Genomic DNA, 15745 nt, shown 5'->3' on the forward strand with positions numbered 1-15745 from the left:
CGGGCTGCCCCCTCAGCGCGCCGGGGCCGTACCCTCCCCTCCCTGTTCCTCTCCTTCATGCCCGGGGCGGGGAGGAGGAGCCGCCGGCGCCGCGGGGTGGTGGCCGCCCCGCTCCCCGCCGGCTGAGGCGAAGCCCCAGCGGCTGGGCTCGCTGTCGGCGGGGCCGAGGGAGCGCCCGCCCTCCCCTGATGCGGCGCGGGCCGCCGGCTCTGGGCTCGCGTTCCCGGGGGGCGGGCCGGCTGCCCGCGGCCGCGCGGCTCCGCCATGGGGCGGCCTCGCCGCGGCTGCTGAGGCGGCGGCGAGGAGGCGCCGCGCCCCGGCCCCATGGAGGAGCGGGAGGGCGAGCTGCGTTGGGATGGGCTCTGCAGCCGCGACGCCGCCACCCGCGCCGCTGCACTGGACAACGTCGGGCAAGCCGTGCTCCGCCGCAGCCAGAGCGTCGCTCCCGGGCGCGCTGCCGGCGGGCTGCCCGTTGCCGCCGCCCGCGACGGGCTGAGCGAAGCGCTGGTCCGCCTCCTGATGCTGTCCAAGCGCTGCCCGTTCCGCGACGTGAGGGAGAGGAGCGGGGCCATTCTGAGCAGCGTGCAGGTGGGCGCCCCGGGACGGCGGAGGGGGCGGCGGGAGAAGTGCTGAACTGACAGCTGCGGTGCTCTGCTTCGGGTCTGCGCTGCTGGGCTAGTGCCGGTTTGCTTCGTGCTAGCTCGGGAAAGACGTGGGGGGGGAGGTGAACGTTGGAGGCTGCCAATTAAAAGTATAGATCAATACGGAAAGTTTTTGAGTTTTTAATAGCTGTGTCGGCTTGAATACTACTTAAAGACAGCCTGTCAATTTTCTTTTTTCTTTTTCTTTTATTTTGTTTCTCCTTTGAAATCAGTGAGATCCAAACTCCTTTCTAGCTCAGAAGCAACCCAGCCAATGCACGGTTTACTTACCGACCGCCTGAGCAAACAAAAATAAGCGTTACTTTGTACTCTTCTTCTGTTACAGCTTAATTATAGTTACTGACGCTGCAATTCTCTTGTTCACCTCTTCTTTTTTTTTTTTTTATTGCCGAAGTCCTGAAGCCGAGGCTTGCATCGAAGGGGTGCAGCAGCCCTGCTAAAAATACGACAGAGTAGGAAGAGGAAATTAAGGTGTTTCTTTTGCTCACGGTGCGTACACAGAGCCGTGCCTGGAGTTAGTTCCCTGATTCCCACTATTGTGCTTTTTCTCCCTGAATGTTAACGGACAAAATATAGGGGAATTTAGGGAAGAAAAATGTTTTTGTATTTCTTTCTTTTGAATGAACTTGTATGTAGTTCTGTGGTTTGCTCTGCTCTACTTTGAACTGGTTCAAAGCAGTTCTGGCTTTGGATTACTCAGGGTGACAAGCTCTGTTTTAAGTTGCAGAACTTCTCAATAGTGTGTAAATACAGTGTAATTGAACTTATACAGTTTAGACTGTACGGGGCATTTTCTCAAGGCAGATTTGACTAGTAAGAGCTGTAAATACATGTGTGCCATATGTATGGGAAGGGCTGGGTATTTATACTGCTTCTCTTAAAAGTAAGCAACAACAAAAACCCATGATAAAACCTTATTAAGTTGGATACACCTTCCCATCAGTGTCTTCCTTGTTAAAGATTCGGATGAGGAGAAAGTGGCCCATTCCCTGTGAGGACACAATGAGGCTCTGTAACAGACTGCAAAGGGAAGACCTGCTTTAATAGGCACTATTTATCAGTCTGTTCAGAGGCTGAATACATGATGATCTCTAACCTAAATTTTGGAGGTCGGACTATGTCATCTGATAACTATTTTCAGTTGTATCAGTGTGAAGTTCTTGACGTGTTAAACTGTAAGTCTTGATTAGAAACTTTTTTCTAGCTTGCTTAGATGGGCCAAATAGTTCCTGTAGACACTCAAGTCCACTGCTTCTTCAGAAAACAAGCATAAGTCCAAGTCCTGTGGCCATCAAAATAGGTACATGGATACATAACCAGTTGCATATTCACAAGTTGCAGTGAAGATTTTGTAGCAGGTTAAGGGAATAAAATCAAATACAGCACTGCTTTGAAAAGGTCTTTAGAAGCTGCTATTGTTTTTAAATCTTCTCCTAAGAAGAAAAATAAGAATTAAATATGATTACAGAGTGGCAGGCCCTCGTTCTTGTGGTTGAACTCTGAAATGTAAATGTTTATTTTACTGTTTGGATGAGCATTTGTGGAAGAAATAATTCAGTCCACATATTCCAGTTTGGATGCTACAGACTACTGTCAGTACAAAATAGCTTTATGTTGGCCAAGAGGAACTTTACTAACCCCCCTGCAGTGAGGATATGAGATAAGCAAACTATTAAATGTAATTACCCATAAAACTTTCAGTGCTGATTCTAAAGGTAAATAGCTTGGTAACATAAACATGAAATCCTGTTCAGAGCAGTGTCGCTAGTTTGAGGAGTCATTTGAATTATGTAACCTCTCTGTGTTGGAATACCAAAAAAATTATTAAGTCCAAATGATATGTATCATTTTGCTGCCTACACCCAATTCTTTATGGAGTTTAAAAGGACGAAGAGCCCAGGAAAGGATGAGGCAACTTTGAACCGAAAGGTTCTCTTCTGAGCCAGTGCTGCCTTCCTCACGTGGGATGCTCCATGTCAGACTTCTAGTCTGAACCCTAACTGGATTTGTTTCATGAAATGCAGGTTTGGGAATTTTGCTTTCTTTAGCTGTCTGCCTCGCTTCTAGGATAGGTCATCGAGGAAATCAGAAATCTGAATTTTCCATGTGACCTAGTGCAAATTACTTTCTTTGCTTAGGGCCTTCTTGCTTGTTGGGGTAATCACCAAACTTTAGCTTTGAGAAGGTGTGCTGCTTGTCTTTGTATGGATTTCTGTCTAGAGCAAGTGGGTAGGATATAGTGTATGCCTAGTGTGAGCTGCAGGCTTGGCAGCAGCCTGTGTCAGCACGATCCCTTTTTAGGATCCTTGTTTGGCAGCCTCTGAGTCTGCTTTTGTGTTAAGGTCTTTTATTTTTTTTCTTATTTTTCTCTGGAGAAAAATCACTCTGAATTATGGTGGAATCCTAAGTGTGCAGTTTTCTTCCTTGCTTCTGATTAAGTAGTATTGTCTCTATTAGAAGCTATAGGAAATGAATAAATTGCTTAAAATTAAACCCTATTTCTCTGGCTTGTATGGAGCACAATGGTTGAGTTCTTTAGTGTAGATGCTGTCTATGTGCATATATAACAACAGGTTTTTAATGTGTGAGAATGCATCTAATTACTCCTTTTGATGAGACAGGTTATTTTTGTGAGAATTATTACCAAGAAAATAAAATCATAGGATCATAGAATGAATCATAGAAAGGTTTGGGTTGGAAGGAACTTTTAAGATCACGTAGTTCCAAATCCCTGCTATAGGCAGGGACAACTCCCTCTAGACCAGGTTGCTCAAAGCCCCATCCAGCCTGGCCTTGAATGCTTCCTGGGAGGGGAAAATAACAGTACACTGATCCCTGTTTTTCTAATTCAGTTTTCTTGCATTTATTAATGATATAAACCTGATAAAGTCACTTTTACCAAACTTTAAATTATTTTAGAAGTTATTTCAATTGCAGTGTTTTAACCAACTGGGAAGTTTGACTTCGTGTGCTTTTATATTTGAAAATACTTGTTCCTGCAGAATAGTGGCCTGTTCCACATGGTGTCTGCATACCAGCATGGGGGTTGAGCAGCAATAGTAGGTATTAATGCATGATTGTTAAAACTCAGAATTTGGTGTGCAAAACTAGTTTCAACCTCTTCAAGAAGTAACCTTTTTGCTCTAAACCCTGGGGGCATTCTAGTTGTGAGAAAGGACCTTGCTCTCCGTTGACCACTTCACTGGCATCAAACATAAGAAATACAGAAAAATGGGAAACTGTAAACTGCTGAGGATGTCCATGAAGTGCAGTAGGAGGTATTTGGCTGTCCTGTTTTTGCTCACGCATCATGTTGTGCAGCTAAAAGGAGTATTGGAGGAAAGTAAGAAAGAAAAGATCCACAGATTAATGGATTAAGAGATGATGCTGAGGTGATTGAAATGTTCTCTGAAATGGTTAATCCAGCCAGTGTAGTTAATAGCTAGGACAAAATGGTAAACAGTGCTTGGCCTAGATTAGGGGAAAGACTGCGGATTGCTTAGATAAGCAACAGATTTTTTTTCATTCTGTTAGGGCATAATGGAATTCATTCCTAGGTGCTTTAAGAAAAATGTAACTGAAGGAATCTCAGACCTGATAGTAGAGAGAGGGAGTAGGCTGGAAAAGAGTAACAGCATGTACCTCTTCAGGATGAGCTTGGTGGGGATTAGATGAAGTGAGAACATGTGGGTAATAATTTAGCTGTGAAGAAAAAAGTATCAGAACAGCAGTGAAATGCATTTTCAGTGCCTAGGAAAAAGAAGTTGAGCAAGTAAATAGACTTAACCAGGAGAAATTATTTTAAATCTATCATTTCTACTAATTCTGTGACAGAGAAAGAGGCCTTGTGGTGCAGAGAGTTTGTAATGTTAATATGCTGATGTACCAAAGTCTTCAATATTCATGCATTATTATCATTTACAAGCTGGGGAATTACAATCTAGAAAATACTGTGCAGCAAGTGAAACTAGCTGGAAAACCATCCTCAGAAGGTGAGCAAGGTCGGGTTGCAAGTGCTCAGTGTGGTTTGTGCAGGTTCTGCCCTGCGCTGCCTCACTGAACAAAGATGCACATGTGTTTGATTGAAGATTACAAGCTGGCAGGGAGGGTGAGAATGCTGGAAAGCAGCCAGAGAATTTAAAGTGATGCTGATATTTGAGTGGGGAGTTGTAGCTTATCTTCTAGATCTTGGATTTTTCTTTTATTTTTGTGGAGAAGGGTTGTAGGAATTTGTAGTACTGTCAGCAAAACAGAAGGCTGAAGTAGTATGTTCCCAGACAAATGGTGGGTGGAGGGGAATGAAGAAACTGTTGCAAAGAAGGTGGTGATCTAAAATTCAGCAAAGCATGGGTTAGACACTCTGAGCGGGGGGAGGGAGGTGAAAAGAATTAGGGAAGTAAAGCAATAACACAGCCTGTCAAGGAAGAAGAATCACATTCATCACTAGAACTTGTCTAAACTGTTCTTAAGCATCAGTTGGAAGTGGTATGTTCATTTGTTGTTTCCCTGGGAGAGTATTACTAACTGGGTGGTTTTTACTTCTGACCTCTTTGTGCTTGTGAATGCTGGGCGATCCTTTAAGAGCTTTCCCTTGGTACTCCAAGACCATGTATTTACCAGATGTGTAGCACTAGAACTTGTGGCCTGGAACCTTTGTTTCTTAGTGGAAAGCAGAGGGTGGCTTTAGGAGAACTTCAAATACGTTGGGATTGGGTTTTTTTTAGGTCTGCTGCTTTAGAGAATGAATGTAGCAGTCACGTTGTTTGCACAAGGGGTTGTATGGAGATGGAGCACATCAGCAGCCAGCTAAGTACTCATGCCGTAACTTCTGGGTACTGTGTCACCTAGGCTTGCATGGCAAGGGGTATATAAGAGAATGCTTCTCCCTTTCCAAATCCGGGCAAAATATTGGTATGAGTTTGGATGAAGTAAACTTTGAGAAAGATGAGAAATTATCTAGTCACATTTAGGTATTCTGTCCCCCTGCTCCTCAGCATGTGGGGACAAAGAAAGCCTCTGCCTGGAGGGAAGGTGGTTGTTGCCTTTTGTATGTCCATAAAGGATGAAAGGGGAGTTGCCTTTTTTTTCACTGCTAGATTTTCCTCATAAGAATTTGCTGTCTTTTTGCTTTTTGTGCCATCACTAAGCTCTGTGATGCATACTTGGAAACTCAACTGTGTTTCTTGTTCTCAAATGGCTTATCCTGATACCTGTTAGGGTAGGCTTCAGGAGACTTTGGCCAACTTTACACCAAAAACAGACAAAAGAACTGAGGTCTTTGATAAATGACTGTAACTTTGTCTTCAGTCTTCTGAGCCTTCCTGAAATATCTCCTTAGTCAACTATAAAATTTGTAGCTGAAAAGGGCTAGGCAGATCTACTCAGTGGTGGGATTTCTGTCTGATGTATTTGGCTGTGCCTTACTGCATGACAGTAATATTTTCCTGTGATCCCTGTTGTTGGTCAGTTGATGTAGAAAGGTGTCCCAGTCAAAATGTACCGTCTGTTTAAGGTTGTAAATTTATAGTGTAAATTCTTCACCATTAACTGGTGGTGGTGGGTATGACCCATCTGGAAGCTTACTGGTTTTCTTGCATAATGCAAATACCCCTACGGGTTTCTGTTTCCCAGAGGACTCTTATGTAAAGTAACTGAAAGCAAGTTTTTTGTTTGTTTGTTTTTTGGTTTTGGTTGTGAATTAACTTCAGTGTAAAAGTTCTGTTTCTTCCAGACATTAGGTGGAATGGGTTCAATTATGTGTTGCATGGTACTCCTTTCAAAAGCCACATGTTGCTCTGGCACATTGCTTATTTATAAAACGTTTGTCTCTTGGCTTTGTCATTCTTCTGCTCTTGTTCTTCTTGATAGTGGGAGATATACTGAAGTCATGATATGATGTCTTAAATAAGTCTTATTTACAGCTTCTGCTAGTCTGTAAGAACAGTATCTCTTTAGTGTTTATTATAAACATGTTCTGATGATGGGGATGTATCATGTGTGCCTGGCTTGGCTGCCTGGAGAAGTTAAGGGAGTAGCACTAATCTTGAGATGTCAGGGAACGTTCCAAGCTGGGGTGTGAATATGTTTTTTAGAACTTGAATTGTTAATAATCCTTAGATTTGCTTCTTTGATTTCCCTCCTACTGGCCTGTGTTTGAAGGCTTCAGTATGTTTGTTGAGAAACTTAAAGAAGTTTTCTGTTGTTTAACTTGTCAACTGCAAAATTGCCTGACCCTGAGAATGTCTTTGGCTAGAATAAAGGGTTGTTTGGAAACAGCAATGCTTCTCAAAGTGATGTGAAGTGAGGTATCTGGGTCACTTCTAATGCTGTATTTGGAGCCTTTCCATAATTTTCCATGCTTAGTGGTATACCATTCTTCTTGTATGGGAATGCCCTTTGCTTACTCAGCTTTTTCTTATATTTGTTTGGGGTAACTTGATCTGCAAGCTTACAGGTTTATGAGATTCTGATCTTCAGTACATCAGTCTGGAATTTTTGTTTTCAGAAGTGTGGAGTAAAGCAGTTATTTGGTGTTGGCTTGATGGATTTTTATTTTCTGAATGAATTAATGCTTTAAACTGAAGAAACTGAATGCAAGCACTTCATCTCTGTTACTACTGAGGTAATCAACCTCAGTGGTAAAGTAAAGGAGTGCACTTGTTGCTTATGCAAAAAGGAAAAAAAAGTCTTTGTGTGTGTGAGGTAATAGGTAGAGATCTGCAGAACCAAAAATACTTGAGCTTGAACACATTTTCTAAGTAAGAGCATCTTCTCTTCTGGTCTAGTAGGTGTTAAGTCACACTAACACTGTTTTAGACTTTTTTCCTTCTGTGTTTCTCTCTAGCTGTTACTGCAGAAGTTGCCTGTGTCTTTAGACTCTTAGGCTGGAAAGGATTGTTTCCAGTTATGTTGGTGTATTCTGATGTCAGTTCTTGCTTTTATCTTCAATTCTTCTGACATCCTTACTCAAATGTGTGGGTAATCATGATCCTTCATACCTCTACAAAAGGCTCTACTCTAAATTGTGAAAAAGCCAACTTATTTCTAATCTCTCTTCAAAGTTTTTATAATTGAGTTTCCATATCTAATACATAAATAACTTGTCTTCATTTGGGGATGTTGGTTTGCATTTAGATGCTTCTTTAGTTGCACACTGTATGGTTAACAGAATGAATAATGCCAAAAAGTATTGTAAGCAAGATATTTTATAGATAATATATTTAGAAGGATTATCATGATGGAAAAAGACAAAAAAAAAAAATGCTCACCTGTGCCCTGGGTTCACAGCAGGAAACTCCAAAGGAGCACTCTCCAGAAAAAGATCCTTCCTCAGTGGTGGTCAGCCCTTAAATGGGGTCTAAGAGAGGTAGAGTCAGACTCCACCCCTTCCGGTCATGCAGGTGAATTGCCTTCACCTGTGCTCCTGCGGCTGACTCAGTGCTCGCCTCAGGTGATCAATCAGTGGTTTAGGCAGTGATTCAACAGTTCCCATACACATACAGAGAAATTTTATCTACCTTGAAGGAAATGTTTGATCAAAGTGAAAAACGCTAAGAATTTGGAAATGTTTAGAAATTAGCATAATAGATGCAAAGTACTAAGAGAAAATGAGAGTATGGGCTCCTATGTTATGTAAAATAACAAATTGTCATTGAATTTGACTAAAATGGATTGTTTTAAAGAAAGTTATGTTGTCTCACTGTCGCTACCACAAAATGAGCATTGAAGAAATTGTTACTGTTCCGTCTCTGTTTCAGGTCAGGGTTTTCACCTTTTTAAAATAAACACATGGAAAAGTACTGAATATACCATTGTGGGTCAGAAAATAGTTCTGAAGGCTTGAGTATATTTTCCTGTGGATACTGAGTGTTGAAACTTCCCAAAATATGATTTGCTGTCACACATGTTCCAGTAAGTTGTTTACAGTTTAAGGATGGGAAAAAAAAAAAAAGACAGAAACCTCCCTCCAGAAATCAACTCAAATATTCAAATCTTCTTGGACCTACATATGTCAATTTAATCCAAAAAATTAAGTGGTGATTTTTGTTGTTTACCACTTTCTTGATTTTTCCAACAACTTTTTTTTTTTTCTTTGTGCATTCTTCTGGAAAGCCTGGATTATATCTCTGCCAGAAGTTGGGCTGGGAAGGTGAACTGGTTTACTTCTATTGAAGCCGAGTAAGCAATTAACCATTTTCAGTACTCTACCTTTCTGTAGGAATGGAACTTGTTCTTTCAAGTCAATTTGAGTGGGAAATATCCAGTGTTGTTTACTAGTGCCTATTACTCCAAAATACATTGGGCTGGTATTATTTTAAAAATAGAGACAGTGCATACTGCTAATTATGTCATGTTATCTGAAATAAGCCTTCTGTGCATCTACAAGAGCTTGCCTTCAGTGTAGGCATTGTGTGAAAGGAAAGTACAGTGCTTCTGAAAGCATGGTTGTTTTTTTGTTTGTTTTGTTTTTAATTTTTATTGAGAGCACATTAGAAATTATAACTGTTTTCCTCACTTTTTAAAATTGTTTCTAGAGTCAACAGTAAGGTTTTTTTGTTTTGTTTTGTTTTCTCTCATGTCTGTGAGCCTAAGTTTTGAGACTCAAGGCATAATAATGTCTTTGCTAAATTTTCCTCCCTTGGATGTTCTTGCTTGCTGTTGGATGGTTTTTAAGCAGTTTTCCTTCTCAAGTGAGTGTTTTAGTTAAGGATTCTGTAACTCCTGGAGAGTAAACACGAAATAATGTATTTGTTTGAAGCAGGAACAAACCTGAGAATGGAGGCTTACTTAAACCTCTAAAGCTTCTTGTCTACCCTTTTATATTCTTTGTTTTTGCTTTTTTGAAACAGGAGGGGAACTTCTTTTCCAAAAGCTTTTTCCATTGCAGCTTGTTGCTGAGTCTCCACTGTTTCTGGTGTTCTGGTGCAACAAATTGTCTAGCTGTAAAATGCATCCCATTTGCCAACAGCACATTCCACTCAGATTAACTGCTTGTTTGGATCTTACATTTGTTTAAATTGTAGTTCTAATTTAGATTTGCATTGATTTCCATGTAGAAGAAAGATGGAAGAGAGGAAAAACTTTTCCCAAACTACTTCTTTTCTCAGCTGAGGGCAAAAATTATGTCTGGTGCTGTTAAACAGTAAACACTTAGCAGTTGCCATGCACTTAATGTTTCCTGGAGCTCATCATGCTGTGAAGTCCTTATCAGGGCACGATTGATATGCTTTCAGTGCTGCTCAGAAGGTAATGCTTCCTGCTTTATTATGTGTCAGAGGCAGATGGTGGTGGTATGGCAGTAGAGGTTGAACCTTCCCACCAATATTTTGTTACATGTTGTTGCCATGTGACAGATGGCAGCAGAGGGGCAGTCTGACACAATGGTGTTTCACATGGAAGCGCTTATGAAACAAGTGTGTCACTGAATTCCTCCATGCAGAAAAAAAATGGCACCCGTTGTCATTCATTGACACTTGCTGAACAAGTGAGACCAAACAGTGGATGTAGCACAGTGAGGCAGTGGGTGGTGTGTTTCTGCAGTGGTGATAGCAACAGTGGATTATCTCCACTGGTGCAAATTACTTCGAGTGCAGCATGCTGGCTCTTGTTCATTACTGGTGAAGGTACATAGCTAATGATGTTGATTCTGTTGAAAAACTGGCTTCTGTAGCTGAGAATTTGCTCTATGAAATAGTGTCATTGTGCTTTTTGAGTTGTACTTTACACACAAAGAAATGGGAGGCATTACTTTTGGAGCAACCAACGCATATCCATTTTACCTTTTTCATGTGATACAGAAAAGAACTGGAAGCATTGTAGCTTAAATAATTTATTGGTGTTTTTAAACACAAATCTTCTAACAGTAGCTTATATTGACCTAGAAATCTGTGTACAAATAATGTTCTATCAGGGAGGTTTAATTCTGACATTTTTCTGCTACTGGTCTGTTTCAGAATACAGGAAAGGCAGCCAAACAAATGTTTTTGTCTGGTTTTTAGAAGCCATACTGGTATCTTGGCTTCTAACGTTCTGCTTTACTAACTGTTCAGAACATCAAGGGATGTTTTCTGGAATCTGTTGGAAGAAGAGAATATTTAAATTGGGTAGGGTCAGATGTTGGTTCTCTCTCATTACTTGATGTCAGGTCCTTCTGTTGAAGGATTCAAGTTTTTGGGTATGGTTTCAGTGGAAATGAATACTCTATGTAGAAGATGCTTCTTTGTGTTGCACAGTGTAAGATATTTTCAAATTTTAGGTGCTGAAGCTAGTGGTTAACTCCTTTATCACTGATATGTTCAGTAAATACCTAATGTGGAACCTTATGCTTCTGTGTTTTTTCTTCTCTTTAGCATTCTGTGATATGTTTGCTCAGACTGGTAAGCTGACACGGGGAAAGTGCATTCCTCATTCACTGTGAATTTGGACAGAAGATAGATCTTCAGTGCTATGAGCAGTGGGAAATGTGGCTGCTTCATGGTGCTCCAGTGCAAAAATGAATTTAACATCTATAATTTGTGTGTGTGTACCTGTGTTCCACCTCTGAACCAGAGGTCTGTGAGCCAGTGATGCAAAGTTTGTGACAATTTTGTGTGTTTCTAGAACAATACCCAAAAGCCAGATCGTCTTGAGTAGGGCAGCTGTGTTTCAGGAGTAAGAAATGTTACATATGTCCTTATATGTACATAAAAACAGGCTAAGATGGTGTATGGGAACAGCCTGAACCACTGACTGATCACCTGAGGCAAGCACTGAATCTGCCACAGGAGCACAGGTGAAGGGAATTCACCTGTGTGACCAAAACTGGCGGAGTCTGGCTGCACCTCTCCAGACCACGTTTAAGGGCTGACCACACTGGGGAAGGATCTCTTTCTGGAGATTGCTCCCTTGGAGTTTCCTGTTGTGAGCCTAGGATATGGGTGATTATTTCTTTTCATTTTGATTGTTTCTTTTCCATCTTGATAATTGTTCTAATTACACCATCTATAAACTATCTCAGCTAACAATACCACTTGGTGTTATTCATTTTGTGTTAAATGCACACCTTACAGATGGTTAAGATGATTCTGAAAATCCTACATGGAATCCGAGTAACTTGCTGGTGTCCTGCCCCCTTGTTAATGACTTCCCCAAGTTGTCTACTTCCCTGTGTAATGAAGTCTGGCCTGCTTGTGGACATTCTACAGTAGCAATACTTTTCATCTCTTATTTCTCCTTCGCATGCAGAATTCATCAGCAAGGCTCCTTGAATGAAATGGGTCAGATGCCACTGGTAATCTGCCAGAGTGACCTTCACTGTGTTCTTTGCCTATCTCAGATCAGTGACTGTAGTGGGCGGTTGAATAGACAGAGGAGATCTCGTGCAGTAAGAGTTGCATGTTTTTCTCCTAAACAGTAATTATCTTTTTAGAGCTTTTGCCTTCCTTGAGCAGTGAGTATCGCATTTTAAGGGTGAGTAGGATCTGGACTGAACAGGAGTTTAAAACCTGGTTTTCCTCATTTCAGATAAGAGACCTAACTCAGTTGGGAAGGCTTCATTTGTTGACAGGATGTCAGATGGTGAAATAAGTATCTGAGGCCTTAAAACTTCCTTGGGTTAGAGGAGAATACCTGCTGTTCAGCTGTTACAAAATAAATTTCCCTCAGTGCAGAAGTGCCTTATAGCAAAGTCTAAATGATAAAGAAGTTACTAAGGCTATCTGAAGTGGGGTGCTGGATTTTATCCAACCAAGTAGTTGTAATACAGTTTTAAGATTAATGAGGTGTACTTAAAGAAGATTTTAGTTTAGTCTGACACGTGATAAAATTATTTTGCCAATCATGACGTTCAGTATGTGAATACTGTGTGGCTTTTTTTAGAACACATAAATATTTATAACTTTAGAAGGCAAGGATGAGTTTATACGGAATATTTAAAGCTCAGCTACTGGAATTTTATATATTTTATAAATATATATATGCATTTCTGTTGTGCTACAGGAATAGGTCAGTATTTTCTTGTACCAAAAGTGCAAAGCATTTTTTCCTCTTTTATTCAGATGATGTCCCTTATGAAGTTAAACAAACGTTTATACACAACTCCCTATGCTTTGTTTTGTTTTCCTGAAGATTTTCATTTTGAGCTGGAATATTTGAGAGTTGGGCTAGATTATCTCTACAGGTCTCTTCCAACCCCTACAAATCTGTGATTTGTTTTCTTAGCAGTAGTACTTTGACCACCTTGGTCACATTTGCAGTGGGAACTGTTTACAGAAGATTACGATCTGCTCAAAAAATTGAGTTTTAGTAAAGAAAGGAGCTCAGGGATGTGCTGCATTGAGCCTGGAAGCATCCCTGATGTAGTACCCCTACCTCTGTGGTGCTGTACCTTTTAGCAAAGCCTAGGAGGGTTAAATACAGTGTCATATGAATGCAGCTGCAGTGTTTGCAGGACCAAATTAGTTCACTGACCATGAGCTACCAGGTGTGCCAGTTGCCATAGCAGTAAATAGATAAATGTAAACACTGGCTTGGATTTAAATTAGTTTAAGCAAACTCTTGCTGAATTGTATGCTTTGCACCACAATATCATACAAAAATGATTTCATAGCAGGTAGGTACCTTAAGATGACAGCCTGCTACTGTTCAGTTTTGTCACTCTTCTTGGAGACAGGAGTAGTAGCAGCTTAGATTCCTGTCTGTACTGGGGCAAACCATGTTCTTTGAATGGTATCTATATCCTTTTGTTTCCTACATGTATTGTGTTTTAACTTGTAGGTAATCTGCATGAATTTAAGCTGATGCACTTGCTGCAGATACACATACTGAACTTGGAGGAACAATTGGAAGTCTTCATGTCTTATTTCTAGTTTTTGGTTGTTTGAAGCAACATCATTGTGAATCCAGTCCTGTTATTGTGAAGCTATTGAAAAATGAAACTTCTGTTCTTAACTTATTTAGTTGTGCTATTTCTGGTTACAGAATAGTTTCTACTGGAAGCATCTTGAAAAGAGGCATTAGCTTTTCTATTTTTAGGTGGTTTTTTTTTTTTTTGTGGTGTTGTATTACTAAAGTTTTCAAGAATTATGATTGTAGCTGACTTTTTTCTCTATCTAGCTATTAAAACAATGATGAGTGATACCTTTGTTGGGAAAGAAGAGAGTGCATGAATAAAAATGTGTGATGGTAGGTGAACAAGGTAGCTGTGGCACTTCATATCTAGTAGTTATGATGCTCGCTGTTAAATTAGTTGCACACTTCTATTTTATTTTTGAATTTTCCAGTATCTCAGTATTATAAGGAGTTTATCTTCAACAGAAAATTTCCAGATTTTCTCCCTTGAGTCAACTGATAATTTGCATCAGTCTTTTTTTTTTCTCAAGAAAGAAAGGTGCATACACAAAGTATTAACCTCGTCTCAACACAGGAGATATGCTTTCCTTTATATTTACACAAACAAAAAAAATCCCACACCTCCACACAACCAAAAAATAAAAAAATAAAAAATAAAAAAACATCCCTTCACCCAACTACAGTGATGTTTTTGTGGTTGAAACTGTTGGGATCAGGAAGCTGAGGTTTGTGAAGAAAATCAGCCTTCTCTAAAGGTATGACAGCATCTTCTGTTGCTGGACTTGGAGTAGATTTTTCCTAATCTAATCAGAAAATAATAGCATATGTACCAGAGAAAAAACAAATAGCTATCAGTCTGTTTCCTTTTTTTTGAAGAATCCAGCAAGAAAGGGGAAGAGAACTGGCAGAGAATTTTTGTGAATATCTAGACTACTAGCTTAAATTACGAACCTAACAATGAGAAATTTTAATTAAAAATATTCAGCTACAATTTTCTGAATTGGGAAGTTACAAAACAGTAAGTAAACTTTAGTTTGTGGGTGGTAGGGCAGGCATTTAAAATACTGGGTCTTCATAGCTCATATTAAAACAATACTTAACTGCTGAACTATATTATCTGTAAAATCACGTGACATGTGCTAGTTCTTTTTTTATCTGTTGCAAGCAGAGCAAAACCACTCCTGCATTTTCCAGGCTGAGTTTAGGGAAAGTCTGCTGAAATGCTGTTGATCTTCCACTTTTATAAAGAGATAGTGTCAGAGAGAAGTTATTTGTCATTGTTGGAAGAAAGAATTAGATCTTGTGTTGTGACTGTGTTCCATTACATAGGTCTTGTTCAGATGTGCTCAGAGGGACCCTGCAAGGTGACATTTCCCAACTGCTGTGCAGTATTTTGGCTTCCCTCCTGCTGCATGACTTGATGGCAAGTATTCTTCCAGCTGGAGCAGTGCTCTGTGTAGCTGAGCCTCAGCTATGGCCATGACCAGCAGACCATGTGTCCCCTGGGTGTTAGTACTGGACTCTAATGACTCTAGCTGTTATTTCTAGATAAAGAAGAAAAAAAGTGTTGGAGCTTATAGTGGACACTGAAATGAAAATACTCCTCCAGTTGTTTCCATTCCTTTATTACATGCGTGCAAAAGGAAGTTACAAAGCCATATCTTTCAGATGTTCTCGTATGCAATACTGTGAGTTTTTGCAGCTCTGGGTATTAGCTAGTCTCCTGAAGATTACTTGAGCAGTAATTCAAGCACTTGATACATTTTTAGATCATGGCTGTGATTCTTCATTTTCATTGATTGCTTTGTCCCTGCTCTGTATGCAGTATCTAGCTCACAATTACAGTGAAATAGGTGAGAATTTTCAACAGGTTATATTTTAGGAAGAGGCAATGCTGAGGATGAGTTTTCTGTACAGCAGAACATAAGCTTAAAGGCTGAAAGTTAGAGTAATCGAGGGTAACTTATTTCTGATGTAAGGAAACACCAGAATGCTTTGCTTTTTCCTAATTGCTGGGTTTATAGAATAGTTTATTTTGAAAAATGGAGTGAGATTTGTGGCACTTGTGGTCAGCAACATGGGATATTGTCTGTCCAGTATGATGATAGTTCAACAAAACAAAGGTCCTGATGTTTTCTAAGTCACTGAAAGAGAACTCTGCAGCCCAAAGACAGGAGCTGAGTTCCTGAAGGTTTGTGCTTATGTCCTAACTGAGTTCTTCAAAACTCATGTCCCTTTTTGCCCTTCAGGTAAAG

The 15745-nt window shown here is 40.3% G+C and overlaps 1 protein-coding gene across 2 annotated transcripts in view; it reads left to right on the plus strand.

Moving 5' to 3' along the window:
* The first annotated feature begins 71 nt into the window (after window positions 1-71).
* The window catches only part of SESN1 (sestrin 1), a 66889-nt gene continuing 51215 nt past the window's right edge, over window positions 72-15745 (plus strand). The window contains exon 1 of one of the 2 annotated variants that reach the window (XM_065735248.1): window positions 72-588. In XM_065735248.1, coding sequence (XP_065591320.1) covers window positions 325-588 — 264 coding nt within the window. In that variant the 5' untranslated portion in view covers window positions 72-324. The remainder of the gene's footprint in view (window positions 589-15745) is intronic. The other variant, XM_065735257.1, reaches the window with a different exon arrangement.

Source organism: Cyrtonyx montezumae, unplaced genomic scaffold (genome assembly GCF_038088225.1).
Source record: "Cyrtonyx montezumae isolate F1298 unplaced genomic scaffold, pur_monq_1.0 scaffold_0, whole genome shotgun sequence".
Taxonomy (NCBI): Eukaryota; Metazoa; Chordata; class Aves; order Galliformes; family Odontophoridae; genus Cyrtonyx; species Cyrtonyx montezumae.